The sequence below is a fragment of the Gouania willdenowi genome, chromosome 15, assembly GCF_900634775.1.
Source record: "Gouania willdenowi chromosome 15, fGouWil2.1, whole genome shotgun sequence".
Classification (NCBI taxonomy): Eukaryota; Metazoa; Chordata; class Actinopteri; order Blenniiformes; family Gobiesocidae; genus Gouania; species Gouania willdenowi.
The window spans coordinates 2,183,439-2,203,249 of NC_041058.1; the positions used below are offsets into that span (position 1 = coordinate 2,183,439).

General features: G+C 38.7%; 1 protein-coding gene across 1 annotated transcript in view; it reads left to right on the forward strand.

Annotated features, from left to right (window-relative positions):
- spred2b (sprouty related EVH1 domain containing 2b) overlaps positions 1-17,124 on the forward strand; it is a 32,736-nt gene extending 15,612 nt beyond the window's left edge. Inside the window, exons 2-6 of the mRNA XM_028469357.1 lie at positions 6,061-6,253; positions 6,342-6,510; positions 8,047-8,111; positions 14,176-14,340; positions 14,668-17,124. Of these exons, the coding sequence (XP_028325158.1) occupies positions 6,061-6,253; positions 6,342-6,510; positions 8,047-8,111; positions 14,176-14,340; positions 14,668-15,450 (1,375 nt within the window). The 3' untranslated portion in view covers positions 15,451-17,124. The remainder of the gene's footprint in view (positions 1-6,060; positions 6,254-6,341; positions 6,511-8,046; positions 8,112-14,175; positions 14,341-14,667) is intronic.
- Positions 17,125-19,811: the final 2,687 nt, after the last annotated feature.

A 19,811-nucleotide genomic window follows, 5' to 3' on the forward strand; every position in this document is an offset into this window, starting at 1 on the left:
ATCGGATATCGGTCCGATATCAGCCATAAAACGATTATCGGATTATAAAATGTTCCACTCCAGCACTTCTATCTATAGGTGACTGTGGTTCACACTCTAACAAATTAACCTACTGTAGCTGACTACTGTTCTATGTTTGAGTAAAATCACATGATCAAACCTTTTCTAACATTCCACACTATAAGTAATAAAAGTATGTATGATTCATGCTGATTTCGTACCGGATCAATATCGGTATTGGCCGATACGCAGGCTGCAATATCGGTATCATATCAGAGGTGAAAAAGTTGTATCGGGACATCCCTGAAAATAAAGAGTGAAAAACTTAACATTCAATATTCAGTATTCAGGCAAACGTTTATATTTTAGAAAAATGTTCATTTCGGCTCATCTCTAAGAAAAACCCAATAAATGACTTTACGCAAACTTACAGAACGAACAAACAAGCAAAACGACAACAGAAACACAAAAAAATTTACTCCAAAAAATGCAAAATGAAACAATCATTTTACAAAAAAGGACAATAAAAAAGTAGCCCACCTCCAGTTTAGATACATAGATACACATACAGTATACTGTATATGGGTCTAATGACACATATATCATCTCATAGGGTTAATGTCAAGGATGTGCAATCAACCTTTTTTGGAGCCAAAATGTCAAGGTTACATTACGTGTAAAAAAAAACAAAAAATTCCACATCTCTATGAATATTTATCGTACAAGTTTGATGCTCACATTTATAAAAAGCTCATCTCAAGTGCAGTATTTTATTTTGTTGGACCAAAGCTGTACGACCTAGCAGTAAAAAGATCAGTAGGGGTCAAAGTTCATGACGTCACAATAAAACAATAAAAAACTTTTTTCTCTATAACTTGGCACTAAATTGAGATCCAGGGCTCAGACTGGTACCATTGAACAACATTTCCTTTCAATGTGTGACCTTGATTTTCACTCAAGGTCATATTTAAGGTCAATGTCAGTCTACTGTTTCTCCTGCATTATGACTTTTAATTGAGTTATTAAAAAGAACAACATAAAGGGACATTACTCAACAACAAACCACACACAATAAGATGTTTTTCACATCATTTTTTTCAAATTGCCAAATACATATTCGCCTTGCGAATACAGGTCTTGCCTAGTTTCATTTATCTCAGCTGAAATAATAATAAGTCAGTGAATACAGTAAATAATAATAAAAGCAGTGAATGTGATTTTGTTCAGTCATTTAAAAAAAGCCTGTTTGCTTTTTCATTTGGAACTGTGACATTTTTCTAGAAGTGTAGGATTCAACTTATGCGTTTGGAGAAAGAAAATAAAATGGTCCCAGCTTTAGCTCCCTGTATATATACATATATAAATATATATATATGACTACTCATTAGTAATCAAATATTTGACTGCTTTGTGAGTCAGATGAGTTTCGATTATTGAGAAATATGACTTTTCATGTTTAAACCCACGTGGCTGCAGAAAACCTGCGATAATTATTAATTTACACCCACTGAGTGCGTTTTAACTGGTCAGAGACACAAACAGCACTGATGTGTGTGTGTTGCAGAAGTCTGGATTCATGGTGTGTTTCTGTGTCATTTTGTGCATTTATGCTCATGTTCTTCTGTGTCTTATTTGTTGTTGCTTTATGTGTTTCTCAGTAATGTTATATGTTTTTTGGTGTCGTTTTGTGTATTTTTTTACCTTTTTTTGGTGAACATTTGGTCCTTATGTGTATTTTTGTTGTAGTTTTGTGTATTTATGGGTTTTTTGACTATTTTTTGTGTATCTTTATTGTCCTTTTGTGTATTTGAATGATTTTGTGGTCTTATTGTGTATTTATGCTCATGTGTTGTGTATTTTTTTGTGCATTTCTCTAATTTTGGGTATTTTTGATGTTTTGTGTATATGTTGTCCTCTTTTTTGCATATTTTTGCTTCCTATTTTTTTGTCATTTAGTGTTATTATGCTCATGTCCTGTGTATTTTTTGTTGTTTTATGTATTTATGGGGGTTTTTGTGTGTAATTTTGGGGTTGTGCATATATTTCTTGTTGTGTATGTTTTCTTGTTTTGTATTCATTTCCTGTATTTATGCTCAGGTTTTGTGCATATTTTATGTGTTGTGTACATGTTGTACTCTCTTATATTTCATCTTTTATCTGTATTTTTGTTTTGTATATTTATGTTTTTTGTGCATTTTAAAATTTTTTTTAATGTATTTTAGTTTTTTGTGTGCATGTTTTGTGGTCATTTTGTGTATTTTTCTACACACATTGTGGTTTGCCTGGACAGAAACATGCCTTAATGTGTGTGTGTGTTGCAGAAGTCTGGATTCATGGTGTGTGTGTTAGTGTGTGTGTGTGTGTTAGTTGGTGAGCGTGCGGTTGGTTTTGTGTGTGCGGGTTGTTTGTCTGCCGTCACCCAGTCTGTCATTCAGTCAGTTTTATGAATGTGTGCGTGGGCGGGAACTGGTGAACCAGTTCTACCACCTGTGTGTGTGTGTGTGTGTGTGTGTGTGTGTGTGTATAAATCCATGGAGCTGTCCATAAGCTAATTATATAACAACACCTCTCATTCACTCCCACTCAGCCATTTTCTCCCTTCCTCCCTCTTTGTCGTCTCTTTTTCTGCTCTCTCTCTCTCTCTCTGTCACACGCACGCACACACACACACACACACACACACACCCTGTCTTTCTCAGGTCATTCATGTGCTGCTCATTGTGTCTCAGTGAGGGTGGTGGCTGTCGTGATAATGCTACAGAATGTCGTCCACGTTGCTGTTAAACCTCCAACGAGCTTAACCTCACATAACCTTTAGCATTATGTTAGCATGCACACGTGGTGCACGTATAGTGACATTACAAATCAAGCTGGAGTTAGCGCAGTTCGCGATTAGCATTAGCTCAACGGTTAGCCGTGAGCTACTTGAAAAGATCCATCCATTGTCCTAAGGCAGGTAAACGTGATGTAAGAGTTGAAGAATAACATTTAACATACAGTTGAGCATCATGGTACAATGAGACAAAAATTAAACTGAATGACGACAGGATACGAGATACCACATCTACTATTTACAATAAATAACAACAGTCAGGAGTTAAAAGAGCCCAGGAAAAAAATACAGTAATATCTATGGGAGCATGACTGCTTTAATTTCTATTGGAGTGAAACATTCAGCTTGATTTTTAAATCATTAAGTAGCTTTTGGGATAATTTAGCAGCTTTTTCAGTCAAAATGACAACTTGTGCTGCTTTTGGTTGCTCTAAATAATCAGAAAGATGTTGTTTGTTTTGTTTACTGAAAGAGGATAAAAACAGTTGTGACCAGAAAAACAATCAGTGATCGCAGGGGGCGACAGTTCCAACTCTGCGGTTTCTGAGTAGACAATGAAGCAGAGAAGAAGAGCTCTCCTAAAGGACCTTTACTCTCCCTTAAACAGTGTGCTGATACGCTCTGGTGGATGAAGTTAGCGAGTAAATCACAGATTGTTGAAGGAAACCCACCCAAAAAGGACTTCTATTCTCTGGGTTTGTGCGTCTTCAACTTGTCCACATATAGTATACATCCTGGTATTTCTCACATGCTCAATCTTTTCATATCATCTAATGTGAACACACTACATACTCATTTAGACGTCAGACTTAGTATGAGTAGTACGTTAGCATGAGTAGTACGTCAGTATGAGTAGTACGTTAGTATGAGTAGTACGTTAGTATGAGTAGTATGTTAGCGTGAGTAGTACGTTAGCGTGAGTAGTACGTTAGCGTGAGTAGTATGTTAGCGTGAGTAGTACGTTAGCGTGAGTAGTACGTTAGCGTGAGTAGTACGTTAGTATGAGTAGTACGTTAGTGTGAGTAGTACGTTAGCGTGAGTAGTACGTCAGTATGAGTAGTACGTTAGTGTGAGTAGTGTGTTAGTATGAGTAGTACGTTAGTATGAGTAGTACGTTAGCGTGAGTAGTACGTTAGTATGAGTAGTACGTTAGCATGAGTAGTACTAAACGCACATACAGAAAGAGGAGAACATGCATAATCCACTGACTGTGGTCAGAATCAAAGTGTGTTTGTGTGTCTGAGTGTGTGTTACACCTCCCACACGAGCACGGCAGAGACGAGCCAAGTCGTGACTTGTGACGCCCTCGAACAGTCTGTGAAGCAGCTCTGTGGTCAGCGTTGGAAGGTCGTTGGATGTTAGTTCGATGCCTGGAGCGTTTTCTCTCCTTTATGAAGTACGTGTTATTACAGCCGTATTATTATGACCTCTGATAAGAGCTAAAAATATGTTTTAATATCACTTTATCTGCCTCATTACAGCGTCTCATGCCTCTTATATCAGCTCCTGTACGAGGTTTAGGTTTTAGTCATTGATTGAATGTTTAGCAGGAAATTGACCAACATCAGTTTTCACTCATAATCACATTAAAAATCCTGCACTTTTCATCACACGACTGCGTGAGTTTGTGCAAAGCTAATCGGTGATTCGTAGGGTGGCGTTATTTTGCCGGAAAATGAAATGGAAATATCACTTGGACACTGACTAAACACATGTTTTTGGTTCCAATGTATTTGTCCTGTTAAAACAGGACATTGTCAAAGTCATCGCAATATAAACTGGTGGGATTTCAGCATAAATCTGAAGTTGATTTTGAGCATGTAGAGCTTAAGTTTCCCTTATAAATATTAAATTAACAACAGCAGGTTCAACACGCCCTCGTGGTTAAGGCTTCCTTTCAGTTTAGGAAAGAAAAGAAAATGTGAAGATGTTTTCCGTCTTCTTCTCTGGTAATTTTGTATCTTTTTGAAGTCATTTTATAGTTTTTTGTACAATCTTGTGTCGCTTTGTATTTTGTCGTTTTTTTGTGTGATCGAAAGAATAATAGTTTTCGTAATTTTTGGGTTTTTTTGTCTATTATTGTTATCATTTTGTGTCTTTTTGAAGTAATTTCATTGTTATTTTTGTTGTTTTTTTCGTGTTTTGTTTTTTTGTCTTTTGGGTGGAATTTTGTCGTCAGTTTGTGTATCTTTGTAGATAAATTTTCCTTTTTGTTGTTGTCATAGATCCATTCCTGTTAACGTTAAATGACTAAAAGTTAAAAAAAACAAAACAATTAATCCATTAAGACTAAAGATGCACGTAATGAAAATTCTCGGCCGAATCCGAAATCCAAAAATTACAAAATGGAAACAGAAATAAATGATCATGCCAATTATTAGTACCATAATCTATTGCATTTATGGATATACAGTACATGTGTACGAACCTCACTGAAATTAAAACATTGCATTTGCATAAATTAATGTTAATCTTGTTTCAGCCGAAAATGGCCCAAAAGTGAATTTTAAATATTTGTTGCATCACTATTTTTTACTTGCACTGGTTTAACTGGAATGATGAGAACTCACAGTGAGGGTTCTCCTGGTGTCTGTAACTCCATATGTTGTAGAACGTTCCATGTGAGGGACGAGGAACGTAAAGATGAGTTCCACATGTGTGGTTAGCTTAGCATGTAGCAGCACCTGCTGGCCAGGGTCAAAGGATAAAGGGGCGGGACTATTCAAATCAATTCAATTCAAACTTTATTTATACAGCACAAATTACAACAATAGTCATCTCAAAGTTATTTAAATATAAGATTCTTAAGAAAAAAAAACCAACTATGTGTTACTGCAGTGTTTTTCAACCTTGGGGTCGCCTGAAATGTTTAGTTATTGGTTAAAAAGAATACTTCTAACTGTATATCTTAAATAAATAAGGTGGTGCACTAATCCTGGCTACACGTTAATAAACATTATCAAAAACTAACTCTAGGAAAAAAAATGTCTCTGGGGTTGCTGGACATTTGTGATATAAAAATGGGGTCACGACCCAAAAAAGGTTAGGAACCTCTGTGTTACTGGGTTGATAAAGGAACGAAAAAACTGAGCTGATAGCTTAGCCTGGGAAACATCGTTCATCCCTAGTTTAAGGGCTATGTTTTAAAACGTTAAATATTGACACAGATTGTAGCGTCTCGTGCGAGCTAAGCTAACCATCCTCTGTTTCCGTCTCTGTGTTCTCAGTGACAGCTACATCGTGCGTGTGAAAGCGGTGGTGATGACACGGGACGACTCCAGCGGCGGTTGGTTGGCTCAGGATGGGGGGGCTCTCAGCAGGGTGGGGGTGTGTCGCCTCCTACCTGCAGACCTGGCACCCATGCCGGGCCTGGGCTGCACCCAGTTCCTGATCCGGGGGGAGCGACTGCGGGACAAACAGGTGACGAACCCAGCTAAGCTAAGAGCTAAGCTAACTTTATTCACCAGCTGTCCAGGGACTGACCTCCTGTTGTGTTTGGGACAATCAGGTGATCCTGGACTGTCCACTGAGGAAGGACCTGGTCTATACTATAGCCACGCCCACTTTTCACCACTGGAAGGTGGAGGACCGGCGCTGTGGGCTCTCCTTTCAGAGTCCGGCCGACGCCAGAACCTTCGACCGGGGGGTTCGGAAAGCCATCGAGGACCTGGCAGAAGGTTAGTGCTCCCAGTGGAGCCAGTCAGGAACCAGTGTGTGGAACCAGTCAGGAACCAGTGTGTGGAACCAGTCAGGAACCAGTGTGTGGAACAAGTCAGGAACCAGTGTGTGGAACCAGTCAGGAACCAGTGTGTGGAACCAGTGAAACCAGTTAGGAACCAGTATGTGGAACCAGTTAGGAACCAGTGTGTGGAACCAGTGAAACCAGTTAGGAACCAGTGTGTGGAACCAGTGTGTGGAACCAGTTAGGAACCAGTGTGTGGAACCAGTTAGGAACCAGTGTGTGGAACCAGTGAAACCAGTTAGGAACCAGTGTGTGGAACCAGTGTGTGGAACCAGTTAGGTACCAGTGGAACCAGTTAGGTACCAGTTTGTGGAACCAGTTAGGAACCAGTGTGTGGAACCAGTTAGGAACCAGTGTGTGGAACCAGTTAGGAACCAGTGTGTGGAACCAGTTAGGAACCAGTGTGTGGAACCAGTTAGGTACCAGTGTGTGGAACCAGTTAGGAACCAGTGTGTGGAACCAGTTAGGAACCAGTGGAACCAGTTAGGAACCAGTGTGTGGAACCAGTTAGGTACCAGTGGAACCAGTTAGGAACCAGTGTGTGGAACCAGTTAGGAACCAGTGTGTGGAACCAGTTAGGAACCAGTGTGTGGAACCAGTTAGGAACCAGTGTGTGGAACCAGTTAGGTACCAGTGTGTGGAACCAGTTAGGAACCAGTGTGTGGAACCAGTTAGGAACCAGTGTGTGGAACCAGTTAGGTACCAGTGGAACCAGTTAGGAACCAGTTTGTGGAACCAGTCAAGAACCAGACCTGACATGGACATGAATGAAGGGAGGAGGAACGGAGCCAACGCTGAAAATAGACTTTAGGAAGTTTTGATAAGTGAGCAGGATGGGAGTGTCAATAGCCCAGAGTGGGAGCACTGGGAAGGATTTATAAACAAGCACCAGTGTGAGGGACTCCAGCTAAAGGTCAAAGGAATACTAACAGGTTGGGATAAGTTAAGATAAACTGGGATACGTTAAGATCAGATTAGATTATTTAAGATGATTTTAGTTAGGATGAGTTATGAAGGTTAAGATTAGATAAGATAGAATTTAATTAATATTAGATAAAAATGTGATTAAGTTAAAAGAAGATGAGATGTTGAGATTAAATGGGCTAAAGTGAGATTAGATAAATAAGATTAATTAAATTAGGATTAGTATATGGAGGATGAGTAAGGACAGGATTAATTAGGATGAGATTAGATCAATTGGGATGATGTAGGTTTTGTTGTGAAAGATTAGATGTGAGGCGTTCTTCATGTTCCGTGTGTCGACACCAGAGCAGAACCACAGTGAGACCTGCTGTGGGAACGATGGAAACGGAGAACCTCAGAGTCTAAACAAAGCAGTGAAAACCAGGAAACACAGCGAGGCTTAAAATACTACGACTCAGTAATAATAACGTCTGGGACTGAAATAGACGTGTTCCACCATGGACGTCTGGAGGCTTTTATTAAACCTCGTCCTCTTTCTCCTCCGCAGGTTCCACCACTTCCTCCACAACCCTGCAGAACGAGGGCGAGCTGGGAGACGACGACGTCTTCACGGTGAGTAACCACATTATTGTGTGTGTGTGACTGAATTTACGTTAATACTAAAACATTTATCGTTATTAGAAGTAAATGAAGCAACAAAAAAGATCAAAGACACAAGCTGTTGATATAAAAAGGAAATAAAAATGTTAAGATGAACGCATAGGCATGTGTATTAGGGGTGGGTAATCAGCCTAATTTCTCCATTTGATTCTAATGACTGAAGACTCGGTTTTTGATTAACGATTATCAATTTGATTTCAGATTATTAACTATTTTTATTTCGATTTTCAGTTATAATCGATTATCGTTTAGATTAACGGTTTTCAAATATCGATTCAATTGTTAACGGCTGTCGATTCGATTTTAGATTATTAACAAATATTGATTCGATTAGTTATGATTATTGTTTCCATTTTCAATTATTAACAATTATCGATTCGATTTTCAGTTATTAACGATTATCGTTTCAATTATTAATGGTTTTCAACAAATATTGATTCAATTATCGATTCGATTATTGTTTGCTTTTTCAATTATTCATGATTGTTGATTCGATTTTCAATTATTAACAATTTTTGTTTCGATTTTCAGTTATTAACGATTATCGTTTTGATTAATAATGGTTTTCAACAAATATCGATTTGTATCGTATCGTCAGATTCACGGCAATGTACACAATGTACATTAGATTTTATTATGATTAAAATCACAATATAATTGTGAGAACATTTTATCGTTATTTTTATTTGTTGGGTTATACTGACTCCGAGGGGCGTTTTGCATCCTCACGTGCATTTTCTTTAGTAAATTCAAGTCATCTCGTTTTCATTAGGAATATTTTAATGTTACTATGTTTTGGTGTCATTGTTATTTTTATTACATTTATATGATATTTTATTATCATTTATCTACTAGATTATTATTATTATAAAACAAGTGACAGTGAGGTTTGAGTCGGGGTGGGGGGGTGGGGGGGGGGGTGATGTGCGTCCACCTTCAGTAAGCATGTAGGATCACCTCCGTCCTCACTCGGGCTGTAACTCGACACCCGCAGCGGCAGGAAGGGTCACAAGGCCGCTTCCTGTCCACCCCCCCTTCAGCCGCACCTCTTCCCTCCCCCCTTCACCCGCCCAAAGGGGGTGAGAAAGTGAGCAGCCTTCAAACCAGCAGCTGTTTCCCAGCTTAGTGGAGACGCTGATTTACGAGAGGAAGTGTCTCGTGGTTCATCTTTGACTGGAGCTGTCTGTGAGGGGCCAAGACTAATAGGAGGGGGGGGGGTCCTCACACACACACACACACACACACACGCACACGCACACGCACACACACACAATTTGGTCAGACTGGACAACTGCCCCCCAAATTATATGCATATAATTAATTACCGGAAAATACAAAAATACACAAAATTACAGTAAAATACACAAAAGCACAACAAATATACAAAAAATGACTAAAAACATACATGACGATTACAAAAATAGAGAAAACAGAGAAAGACAACAGAAAAAATTCCCAAAACACAAAATGACTTAAAACACAAAAATAAACAAACCACAAAAAAAAAAAAAACACACAAAATGACTCACAGAATACGAGAATTACATCACAAGAACAAAAAAAAAAACACACACAAAACCTTTGTTTCCCTCTTTGTATTAATGCTCAAGAAAGAAACTGTTGTTTAATTTACAGACTAGCCACCCGGCTACATGCTAACAGTTAGTTCACTTGATTTTAACTTTAATATAATGTTACTTTTTAGTTTGATCTTATTTTGTGTCTTTCTTAGCACAATCTAACACATTTCTCTTTAAAATACAAGAAATGTACAATTTCAACAATTTCTAAACACCTCAAACAAGGGAGGCTAAAGTTAGCCAGTTTGGCTACTTGCTAACATGCTATTTAGGCAGATACTTGATAACTCTAATGATTTGCTAATTGAGGTTGACTTTATACGAATACATGTTTTATAAATGTAATATTTTACAAATCAAGGTGCAACAATGCTAACACTAGCATCGCTAGAACCCAAAAAGCACCTGAATGTGGCCGTAGCTTTAGCTTTTTAGCTATTAACGTCACTCAGATTTATTTTCTTCTGCTATGAACAGCTGTAAGAGATGAAAAATTGATCCTGTTGTTATTTGGAGGCTAAGCTAGCGATGTAGTTAAAAATCTGTTTAAATTAGCCTCACATTTTTTCCCACGCAGGAGGTTGGGGGTCCATAAAAAAACTTTTTAAAAGAAACTCTTATGTAATTCACAGACAAGCTACCCTAACAGTTAGGCTACATGCTAGCGGTTGGTTTACTTAATTATAACTTCAAGATATAATGTTTTTTCTATGCACAATCTAGCACATTTCCCTTTACAAAAGAAGAAATGTATAACTTCAGCAATTTCCAAACACTACAACCCAAGAAGGCAAAAGTTAGCCATTGAAGCTACATGCTAACATGCTATTTAGGGTAATACTTGAAAACTTTAATGATTTGTTAATTGAGGTTGAATTTATCAAACATCTTGAGTAATACATCTCAAAAATATAGTAAAATGTCTTATAAATGTAATATTTACAACTCAAGGTGCAACGATGCTAACGCTAGCATCGCTAGCTCCCAAAAAGCACCTTTCTAGATATTAATGTGACTCAGATTTGTTTTCTTCTGCTATGAACAGCTGTAAGAGATACAAATTGATCCTGTTGTTATTTGGAGGCTAAGCTAGCGATGTAGTTAAAAATCTGTTTAAATTAGCTTCACATTTCTTCCCACACAGGAGGTTGGGGTCCATGAAAAGACTTTCCAGATCTACGTTTTGCATTTACATTCATCTAGCACATTTTCCTTTACAGTAGAAAAAATGTACAACTTTAGCAATTTCCAAACACCACAACTCAAGAATGCTAAAGTTAGATAGATGCTAACATGCTATCTAGGCAGATACTTGATAACTTTAATGCTTTGCTAATTAAGAGTTACTTTGTCTAAAAATGTTTTTTAAATGTAATGTTTATAACATTTTTATAGTTAAAAACAAACACTACAATGCAACAATGCTAATGCTAGCATCGCTATCTGAATGTGGCCGTAACTTTAGGTTTTTTGATATTAACGTCACTCAGATTTATTTTCTTCTGCAATGAACAGCTGTAAGAGATTCAAAAATTGATCCTGTGGTTATTCAGAGGCTAAGCTAGCGAAGTAGTTAAAAAACTGTTTAAATTAGCCTCACATTTTTTCCCACACAGGAGGCCGACGGTCTATAAAAAGACTTTCCAGATCTACATTTTGCCGTGTGAATACCGCACAGATTTAAGCGCTTTGATTGATAACCTAGTGGTGTATTGATAGGCTTGGATCTGCTTTTGTTCCTGAATGAGAATGAGGAATGACCTTTTCCTAAAGTTAGCGGCCCTGGACTCCGACACTCGTGGACATGAGGAAATGCTGCTGTGGATTTACAGCTTTCCCTCGGGGGGCGGTGGGGGGTGGGGGGGGTAGGATGGACATACTTCACTAAATTATTCCCCATCAGCCAAACCTAAAGTTAACCCGAGCCTTCCTCTACGCATCCATCTCTATTTTGGCTCGTTCACAACATGGGGAGTGAGAGCCATTCTGGGCCGTCCCAGGAGAGCGAACCGGGCCCAGTGAAGGTTGAATCCTCCAGAGCAGTGAGGGGCAACTTTGATCACGATGGGGGCCACAAAAATGTAATTGTCTGATCCGAGGGCCACAATATAGGAATATCCACTTAGCATTAGCATTAGCACAAGGGCCAATCTGAAGATTAATGCAGGGAACCAGGGTTGGGGTCATTTATGATTGTAATTGCATAAATTAATTAATTCCAATTATAGCGTAATTATAAGTGTAATTTTAAAAATCTGTTGCTGTCGTAATCGCAATTAAATTGAGTTCAGATAATTGACTTTGTAATTGCCATGAAAAGTCTATAAAAATGGTCATTTATGATTAAACGCAAAACTGGGGAACCATGTTACAGTTCTATGTACATTTCTACACATATTTAGTTAATTATTGGAAATATGTTTCATATCAAGCTTTCCCACATTTTACCATTTAAGAAAATTGAAACCTAAGGGTACACTGACACAAAAAAGGCTCAGACGTCCACGCCATAAATATTAAAACCTAAGTTTTCATTGATTAGGAAGCCTAACAAGGTAATCAATAGATAGGAAATACATTAGATGATAGATAATTGTTTTAAATGTATTTTACAGCTGATTTAGGACCCGTTAGCATAAGGGATGCTAACAGAAAGCTAACACAAGAGGAAGGCTAACTTTTATTAGGTTATTTATTTCAGGCTCAGTAATTATGATTCATTGTAATTGACTTTCAGAGGTTTAAAAAATTATTGTAATTGAAAAAAAATGCTGGTCGCTGTGATTGTAATTGAACATGAATAATTGAAAATGTAATTGTAACTGAAAAATGTAATTGACTCCACCCCTGCAGGCAACATGTTTAGTCTGTTTTTGTTGTTATTGTGTTTGTATATTAAGTCATTTTGAGTATTTCTGTGTTTTGTTTGTTGTTTTGTAACTTATGAGTCATTTTTTGCATTTTTGGAGTCATTTGTCTTGAGTTTTGGAGTAAATTTGTGTATTTTTGTGCAGTCTTTCATAATTTTGTATGTTTTTTGTGCATCAAAATTAAAGGGAGGGCCGCATGTGGTCCCCAGACCGCCAGTTGTCCATGTGTGCTCCAGAGCTTTGAGCCGGGACGTGTTTTGTGTCAGAAAATAAACCCTCGCTGGAGCTTTTCCAACAGGACTCTCTCTCTCTCTCTCTCTCTCTGTCGGCCAAACTCCTTCTTTGTCTCTCCATCGCTGCACAAAACCCGGTCTGTGTTTTGAATTAGCTGCAGCCGAAGTGGGACCGTGAGGCTCCGCCCACCCGCGGTAATGGCTTCTCCAGGTGGGCGGGGCTTGGAGCAGAGGCAGCGTGGTGTTATTTTTGGCGGCTGCTCCGAGGACTTTGTAGGAAAGCTCAGGGAAATTCTCAGCGTGGCAGCGTCCATGTGGGGAGTCGGATTGAACAGAGCTCGTTTAGTACCGTAAATATCACATTCAAATTAAAATAAATCAACGTTTCATTTAATTTATTTTCATAATTGTGTAGGATGATATGTTCCTTCTTTTGACATAAAAAAATTATTACCTAAAACTGACAAAATTCATTTTAAATATCTATTATTTATTTATTAACATCAGTTTATCCATACCTATTATTATTATGTAATAGTTTCTAATAACAATTTCATTTATAATTTCATTAAAAAAAAACTCAAAATGTGTTAATGATTTTAAAACGTCTCAATTTAAATTATAGATTTATTTTGTTTTTTTATTGATATTTAATATAAAAAGAATATTTAAATATTGTATTTATTTTGCTTGTTTTTCAGAATCTTCTATGGTTTTAGTTTAAAAAAAAAAAAAACTTTGTCATGATTTTTGCACCAATAATCAAATGTAATTAAATGAAATAATTGTGTAGGAGAATAAATTCCTTTTTTTGACCTGAAGTTAATAAATTAATGTTTTAAAACCTTATTTTTTATGTAAAAAATCTAAATTAGGACCTAAAACTGACAAAATTACATTTTTCTATTATATTAAATATATATTATATTACTATTATCATCAGTTCATACATACCTGTTATTGCTATTATTAATATGATGCAATAATATTTACTAGTAATACAAATGATTTCATTGATAATTTAATGTAAAATGAAGGAGGATGTGAATGATTTTGAAATCTATTTTATTTTTTTTATTGATATTGAAACTAAAAAGTATAATATTTAAAATATTGTATTTATTTTGCTTGTTTTTCAGGATTTTCTAAGGATTGAAATAAATGTTTGTGATGTTAATAAAAAAAAGCGACTTCCCTCACATCCTGTTTTTCCATCAGCTGCCCCGAGACTTCCTGTTTTTGTTTGTCCAATCACGGCGCCCCGTCACACCAGCTGTTTGTTTGGCGTCGTCCAATCAGAACTCATCCTGTGTTTGTTTTTGTGTCTCCATAGAACACCACGGACAGCTCGTCCAACTCCTCCCAGAGGCTAGAGAGCTCCCTGCAGCCGCTCGACTCCTCGCCGCTGCCTCACAGGCACAGGTGCATGCTGGGAAATCACCATCGACACGACCTGCACGACTCCTACAGACTCTCAGGCCACTGCTACATAGACCAGGTGAGACCAGGAACCAGGAGGAACCAGGGACCACGACCTGAGTCATCAGAGAGTCCCAATCAATCGTTTCGACACGTTTCAAAGTTATGCAGGTTTTAGTGATCATGTTATCTTGTGACTGGTTTCTGAAACTTTAAACGTTTACATCGTTGGTGTTGTGGTTAGAAAGGTGATGATGTTATCTGTTCTTTTTCTGTTTGTAATTGAGGGATAAGGCGTCACGTGGGATTTCATGTCCTTTTTCACAAGTATTTCATACTAACGACTAAAAACGTGTTTGTTCTGTCTCTGTCACCATCTTGACTTTCATCATGTGTTTCTGTGTAGCCGCTGTCTCCGATCCCTCGCCACGTCACCTTCGAAGATGAGGAAATCGTCCGCATCAACCCTCGGGAGCGCAGCTGGGAGCGAGCGTCCGACCGCCACCACGGCCGCCACCTGGACCGCCCGTGGCTCACTGGCTACGAGGACTACCGCCACGCCACCGTCCGGGACAAATTCATCCAGATGGACGACAGCGAGTCCTACGTCCACTTCGCCAAAACCGAGGCACAGAAACACGATTACACGTACCCACTGGCGCCGTCCCTGTCGCCCTCGGACTCAGACCCCGCCCTCGGACCCTTGACCAGTAAGGGCCATGGCGGCGGCTCGTACCGCCACGGCTTCTCCCCGGTGGTTTCCACGCAGCCGCGCTCCTTCCTGCCCAGTTCGTCGCCGTCTACAAACGGTGGGAAAGGGTGTAAGGACGATGGGACGGAGCGCGCTCAGTGCGAGCACTGCGGCGAGGCCTTTTACGTGTCGGACAACAGGAGGGGCCGATGCCAGGACGCCCCGGACCCGGTGCGCGCCTGCATCCGGCGGGTCAGCTGCATGTGGCTGGCGGACACTATGCTCTACCACTGCATGTCCGACCCCGAGGGGGACTACTCCGACCCGTGCTCGTGCGACGGCGCCGAGGGGAGCGGCCGCCTGGGCACGCGTTGGGTGGCACTGCTGGGCCTGTCGCTGGTGGCGCCCTGCCTCTGCCTCTACCCACCCCTGCACGCCTGCCACCGGGCGGCGCTGGCGTGCGGCTGCTGCGGGGGGCGGCACAAGGCGCTGAGCTGAGGGACCTTTCATGCTTTTTTTTTGTTTTTTAATGAAAAGAATCAACGCAAGCACAGGGAAAGGGAAGGACGGGAACGCACAGAGGCGATGGCGGGTCACTCTCTTGCCTTTGCTTTCTCTACAATTCCAGACACTGAAAATAAGCCAAAAAACAGTCGCTGCATTTTCCGACGAACAGCCTGGGAAGATAAGCTCCCCCTGACGGCAGACGGTTCGCTCTCAACGTGGCCATTTCACGCTCAATTTCTAGTGAGGGAGCTCTTTTTTCAGGGGGCCTTTTTTTTATAGCTAACCTTATACGTCATGTATCACATATGCAGGTACTTTATATTGTTATATTTGTACACAACGCCTCCACATCAAAGAACTTGAATCGCTTTGGTTTCCCCTTCCTTCATGTACGTGTTTATATTCCGATATCAGGCCCGATCAGCTCAACGACACTAAACCCTAGTGCAGTGTTATTCAACTTTGGGGTCGTGACCCCACCTGGGGTCACCTGAAATGTCTAGTAATTGATAAAAAAAAGTTATTGAACAAAATTAAAAGCCAACACACAATCTTAAACTATAACCTCTATATTTTCACTTTCTCAAATATAATCTAAATATATCTAAAATATGATTATATAATGTATGTATAATGTGAAAAAATTATAAATACAAATATATAAAACACTAATACTTGCTAGTCTGTGTTTCTAACACATGATCAAAACCTAATTCTAGAAGGAAAAATAAAGTCTGTGATATTAAAATGAGGTCACGATCCAAAAAAGATTGAAAACCACTGCCCTAGTGTGTGTGTGTGTGTGTGTGTGTGTGTGTCTGTAGTTAAAGCTCATGTAAATACCTCCTGGCTGGCTCGCCACAATCACTCACCATAAACAAGCGTGGTCGTGGTACAAACCTTTAACCCAAAGATCGGTGTCTATTTATTTGCTCCACCAGCACAAACGGTTGCTGGGCCATGATTGGCTGGAAACGCCGTCGTCTTGCCGCTCCAGTGCCTGGAAAATCACCGGAACAAGGATCCGGTTCAGTCCTACGATTCCAGTCCGGGTTTTTTTGGGTCGTTGCATTGTGAGATTTTCAGGCTCTGCTGGTTTAGCTAAACCATCGCGTCACATCGCAGACCCTAATAACCAATCAGACGCCGTAAAAAAAATTGGTGCCTGTATGCCTTAAAACGCGGAGGAGGTCGATCCGCTAACTCAACGATGTCTGCGAGTACAAAACGTTGTTACGACTCCAAGCAATCAGCCGCCGTCTTTTCAACTGGGTTTGATCTATTTTTGTAATTTTTAAAAAGCCAGTTTTTTTATTTTGGTGCGAAAACTTTGGACACTTGCGACGTACAATCACATCGCCCGTTCACACGCCATCACAGCCCGTCGGTCACATGTGGAAACACAGCTGGACACTCAACTACAGGGCTAAAATAACCGTTTACCAAATAAACCAAACAAAACTATAGAAAATGATAAAAATCTAATCAATAACTTTACATTTATCAATAACTGCCACGAAAGTCTTAATAATGAGAAACTGTTACATTTTATGTAAAAAAAAAAAGAAATCTTTGTAATACTATAAAAATGCATTTTCCTGACTAAATTTTTTAATTAAATTTAAAAAAATACATTAAAAAAATGCATTTCCAAAAAAAAAAAAAGTCATACATTTCAAAATGCATTTAATACATTTAAAAATATATCAAAAAATTAACTTAAAAATACATTTAAAGATGATGTACCGGTATTTAATTAATAAAATCTTCAGACCAGTCATTAGTTACTTTCTACAGGCCAATCTGCGTCTGACTGGGCCATATTTAGGCCTCATCCCACACCTTTCACACCATTATATTAGGACCTTCCGTTACAGATTATAAAACGTGCTTATTGTGGATTTCTAAAGAGTTTTATTGATCTAAAACTTGCTTTAATTGTTGCCAATTTTTTCATTTTAACATCAAATCCCAGTATTTGATTATAAATGATTAAAGCGAGTGTCTGTGTCCACATGTGACCCACATGCGCCGCTCTCACTGTTTTTCTCATCCGTGCTGATGTGGGTGCGACATTTTACAAACTCTGAATCATTTCTGGGAGATTCAGGGGTTCAGGCAGAATCTGGGAAGGCCGTAAGAATTCATAAAGCGTCAAAAATGAGCAGAAACATCCCATCGCTGATTGTTCTGTCACGGAAACGTCACGTATACTGTTAGTTTGAGCTACAGAGGATGTCCTTTGTCCTTCCCCAGGTCTGATCTGTCCCTTACATCCTGTGTGTGTGTGTGTGTGTGTCCTTGTCAGTGGCGTGCTGTGAAGTTCACGGCAAGAAAAACTTGGACTTTTACAGAAAATATAAATATAAATACATATAAATGTTTGTAACATTACATGAGAAGGACTGCTGGTTTGATTCGGTCGTAGGCACGAGGCTGCTGGCCCATGTTCAATTACGATTACAATTACTAGCATTTTTTCCAATTACAATTATTTTTATCCTCAGAAAGTCAATTACAATTATGTTCTCACTTACTAAAGTTCAATTACAATGAATCACAATTACTGAGCCTTTAATAAATAACCTAATAAACATGAATCTTCCTCTTGTGTTAGCTTTCTGTTAGCATCTCTAATGCTAACGGGTCCTAAATCAGCTGTAAAATACACTAAAAACTCATATCTATCAGCTAATTTCTTTCCTATCTATTGATTACCTTATTAGGCTTCCTAATCAATGAAAATATAGGTTTTAATATTTTTTTAAATGGTAAAATCTGGGAAAGTTTGATATGAAACACATTTTAACAATTGTTAACTACATATGTGTAGAACTGTAACATGGTTTCTCAGTTTTGTGTTCACTTATAATTTTTATAGAATTTTCATGGCAGTTACAATTACAAAGTCAATTATCTGAACTTAATTTCAACTATAATTTACCCCAACCCTGACACATAAATACATACACATATGTATGTGTCTATATATATATATATACACATACATATAATAGGGGTGGGACGATACACTGAGGTCACAACACGATAGCCGATAATGAGTTTGCGATATATTTATTGAAAGTAAAAAAGGAAAAAGATAATTCCAAAATAGCCAAATATCTCGTACCACCTTTAATTTCTAGATCAGAGGTTCTCAACATGTGGGTTGCGGACCTGTTTTCAGCCGCTCTCAGGCATGTACAGATGCAAAAAGAGGGAGAAAAGTTTTCAAAAAGTGCTTTTATTTTGAAGGGGATTTTTCTCTAAATACAGCACTTTTAGAAAATAAAATAGAATAATAAGACTTAATTTAGGATAAAAAAAAAAAAGAAATATTAGACAAATGTAGCAATTTGTATTGAGGAAGATATAAATATTTAATGTAATTGATCATTGGTTGAGTAGTGGCTGCACATCATTGGTCTGTGTGTGTGCGTGTGTCACATCCTGTCCACTCCGTCTCCCGATCCAAAACCAGTTGGACTTTCAGGACCCAATACAATACGTGTGATAATGTGAGGATGAAAGGGGCGGGGCCAATCAGATGGAGTTGTGTGTGTGTGTGTGTGTGTGTGTTCTCTCCAGTCAGAGCCATCTACAAGTGCCTGAACGCGACCTCTTTATCTCTATTTAAATCTAACAAAATAAAATGAACGACTCCCTGTATTAAAATTTGACCCATTATTTTTACGCTTCATATTTTTACTTCTGTAAAAAAAAAAAAAAGCAGAAATTATATTACATAAATATATACACGTAAATAAATACATATATGTATGTATCTGAAGTGTATGTTGTACATTTTTCTCTGTATTTTCTTTTTTTTTTAAAACTGTTTCTAACACGTACGATGGATGTAGCCTCCGGCTCTGGAGAAGGAACAGAAAGTACTTTGTAGATACTGAAGATCTGTGAGGATGTTTGTGTTTTACCTTCAGCCTCCAATAAAAGCAGAGAAACAACAAACGACACACGGCGTGAACATCTTCCTTCACATGTTACCAACACTTCACACCCTCCGTCAGAAAGCACTGAATCACTACAAACACACACGTCATAACTACAGAATCACATTGTTTCAGTGGTTAAATAAAAATGAACTTCTTCAATCTGGTCAAAGAAAAGCAGTTTTCTCTCTCTCTTAGTCTGTGCTTTCTCCTTCCTTAGTCTATGCTTTTCTCTCTCTTAGTCTGTTTTTCAATCTCAGTAAACTGATTTCCTTCCTTTTCTCTGTGCTTTCTTCTGTTTGTTCTTTCTTCCCTTCTCTCTTAATCTGTGCTTTCCTCCCCCAGTCTCAGTGCTTTCTTTCCTCTCTCAGTCTGTGATCTCCTCTCACCCTTTTTATTTGT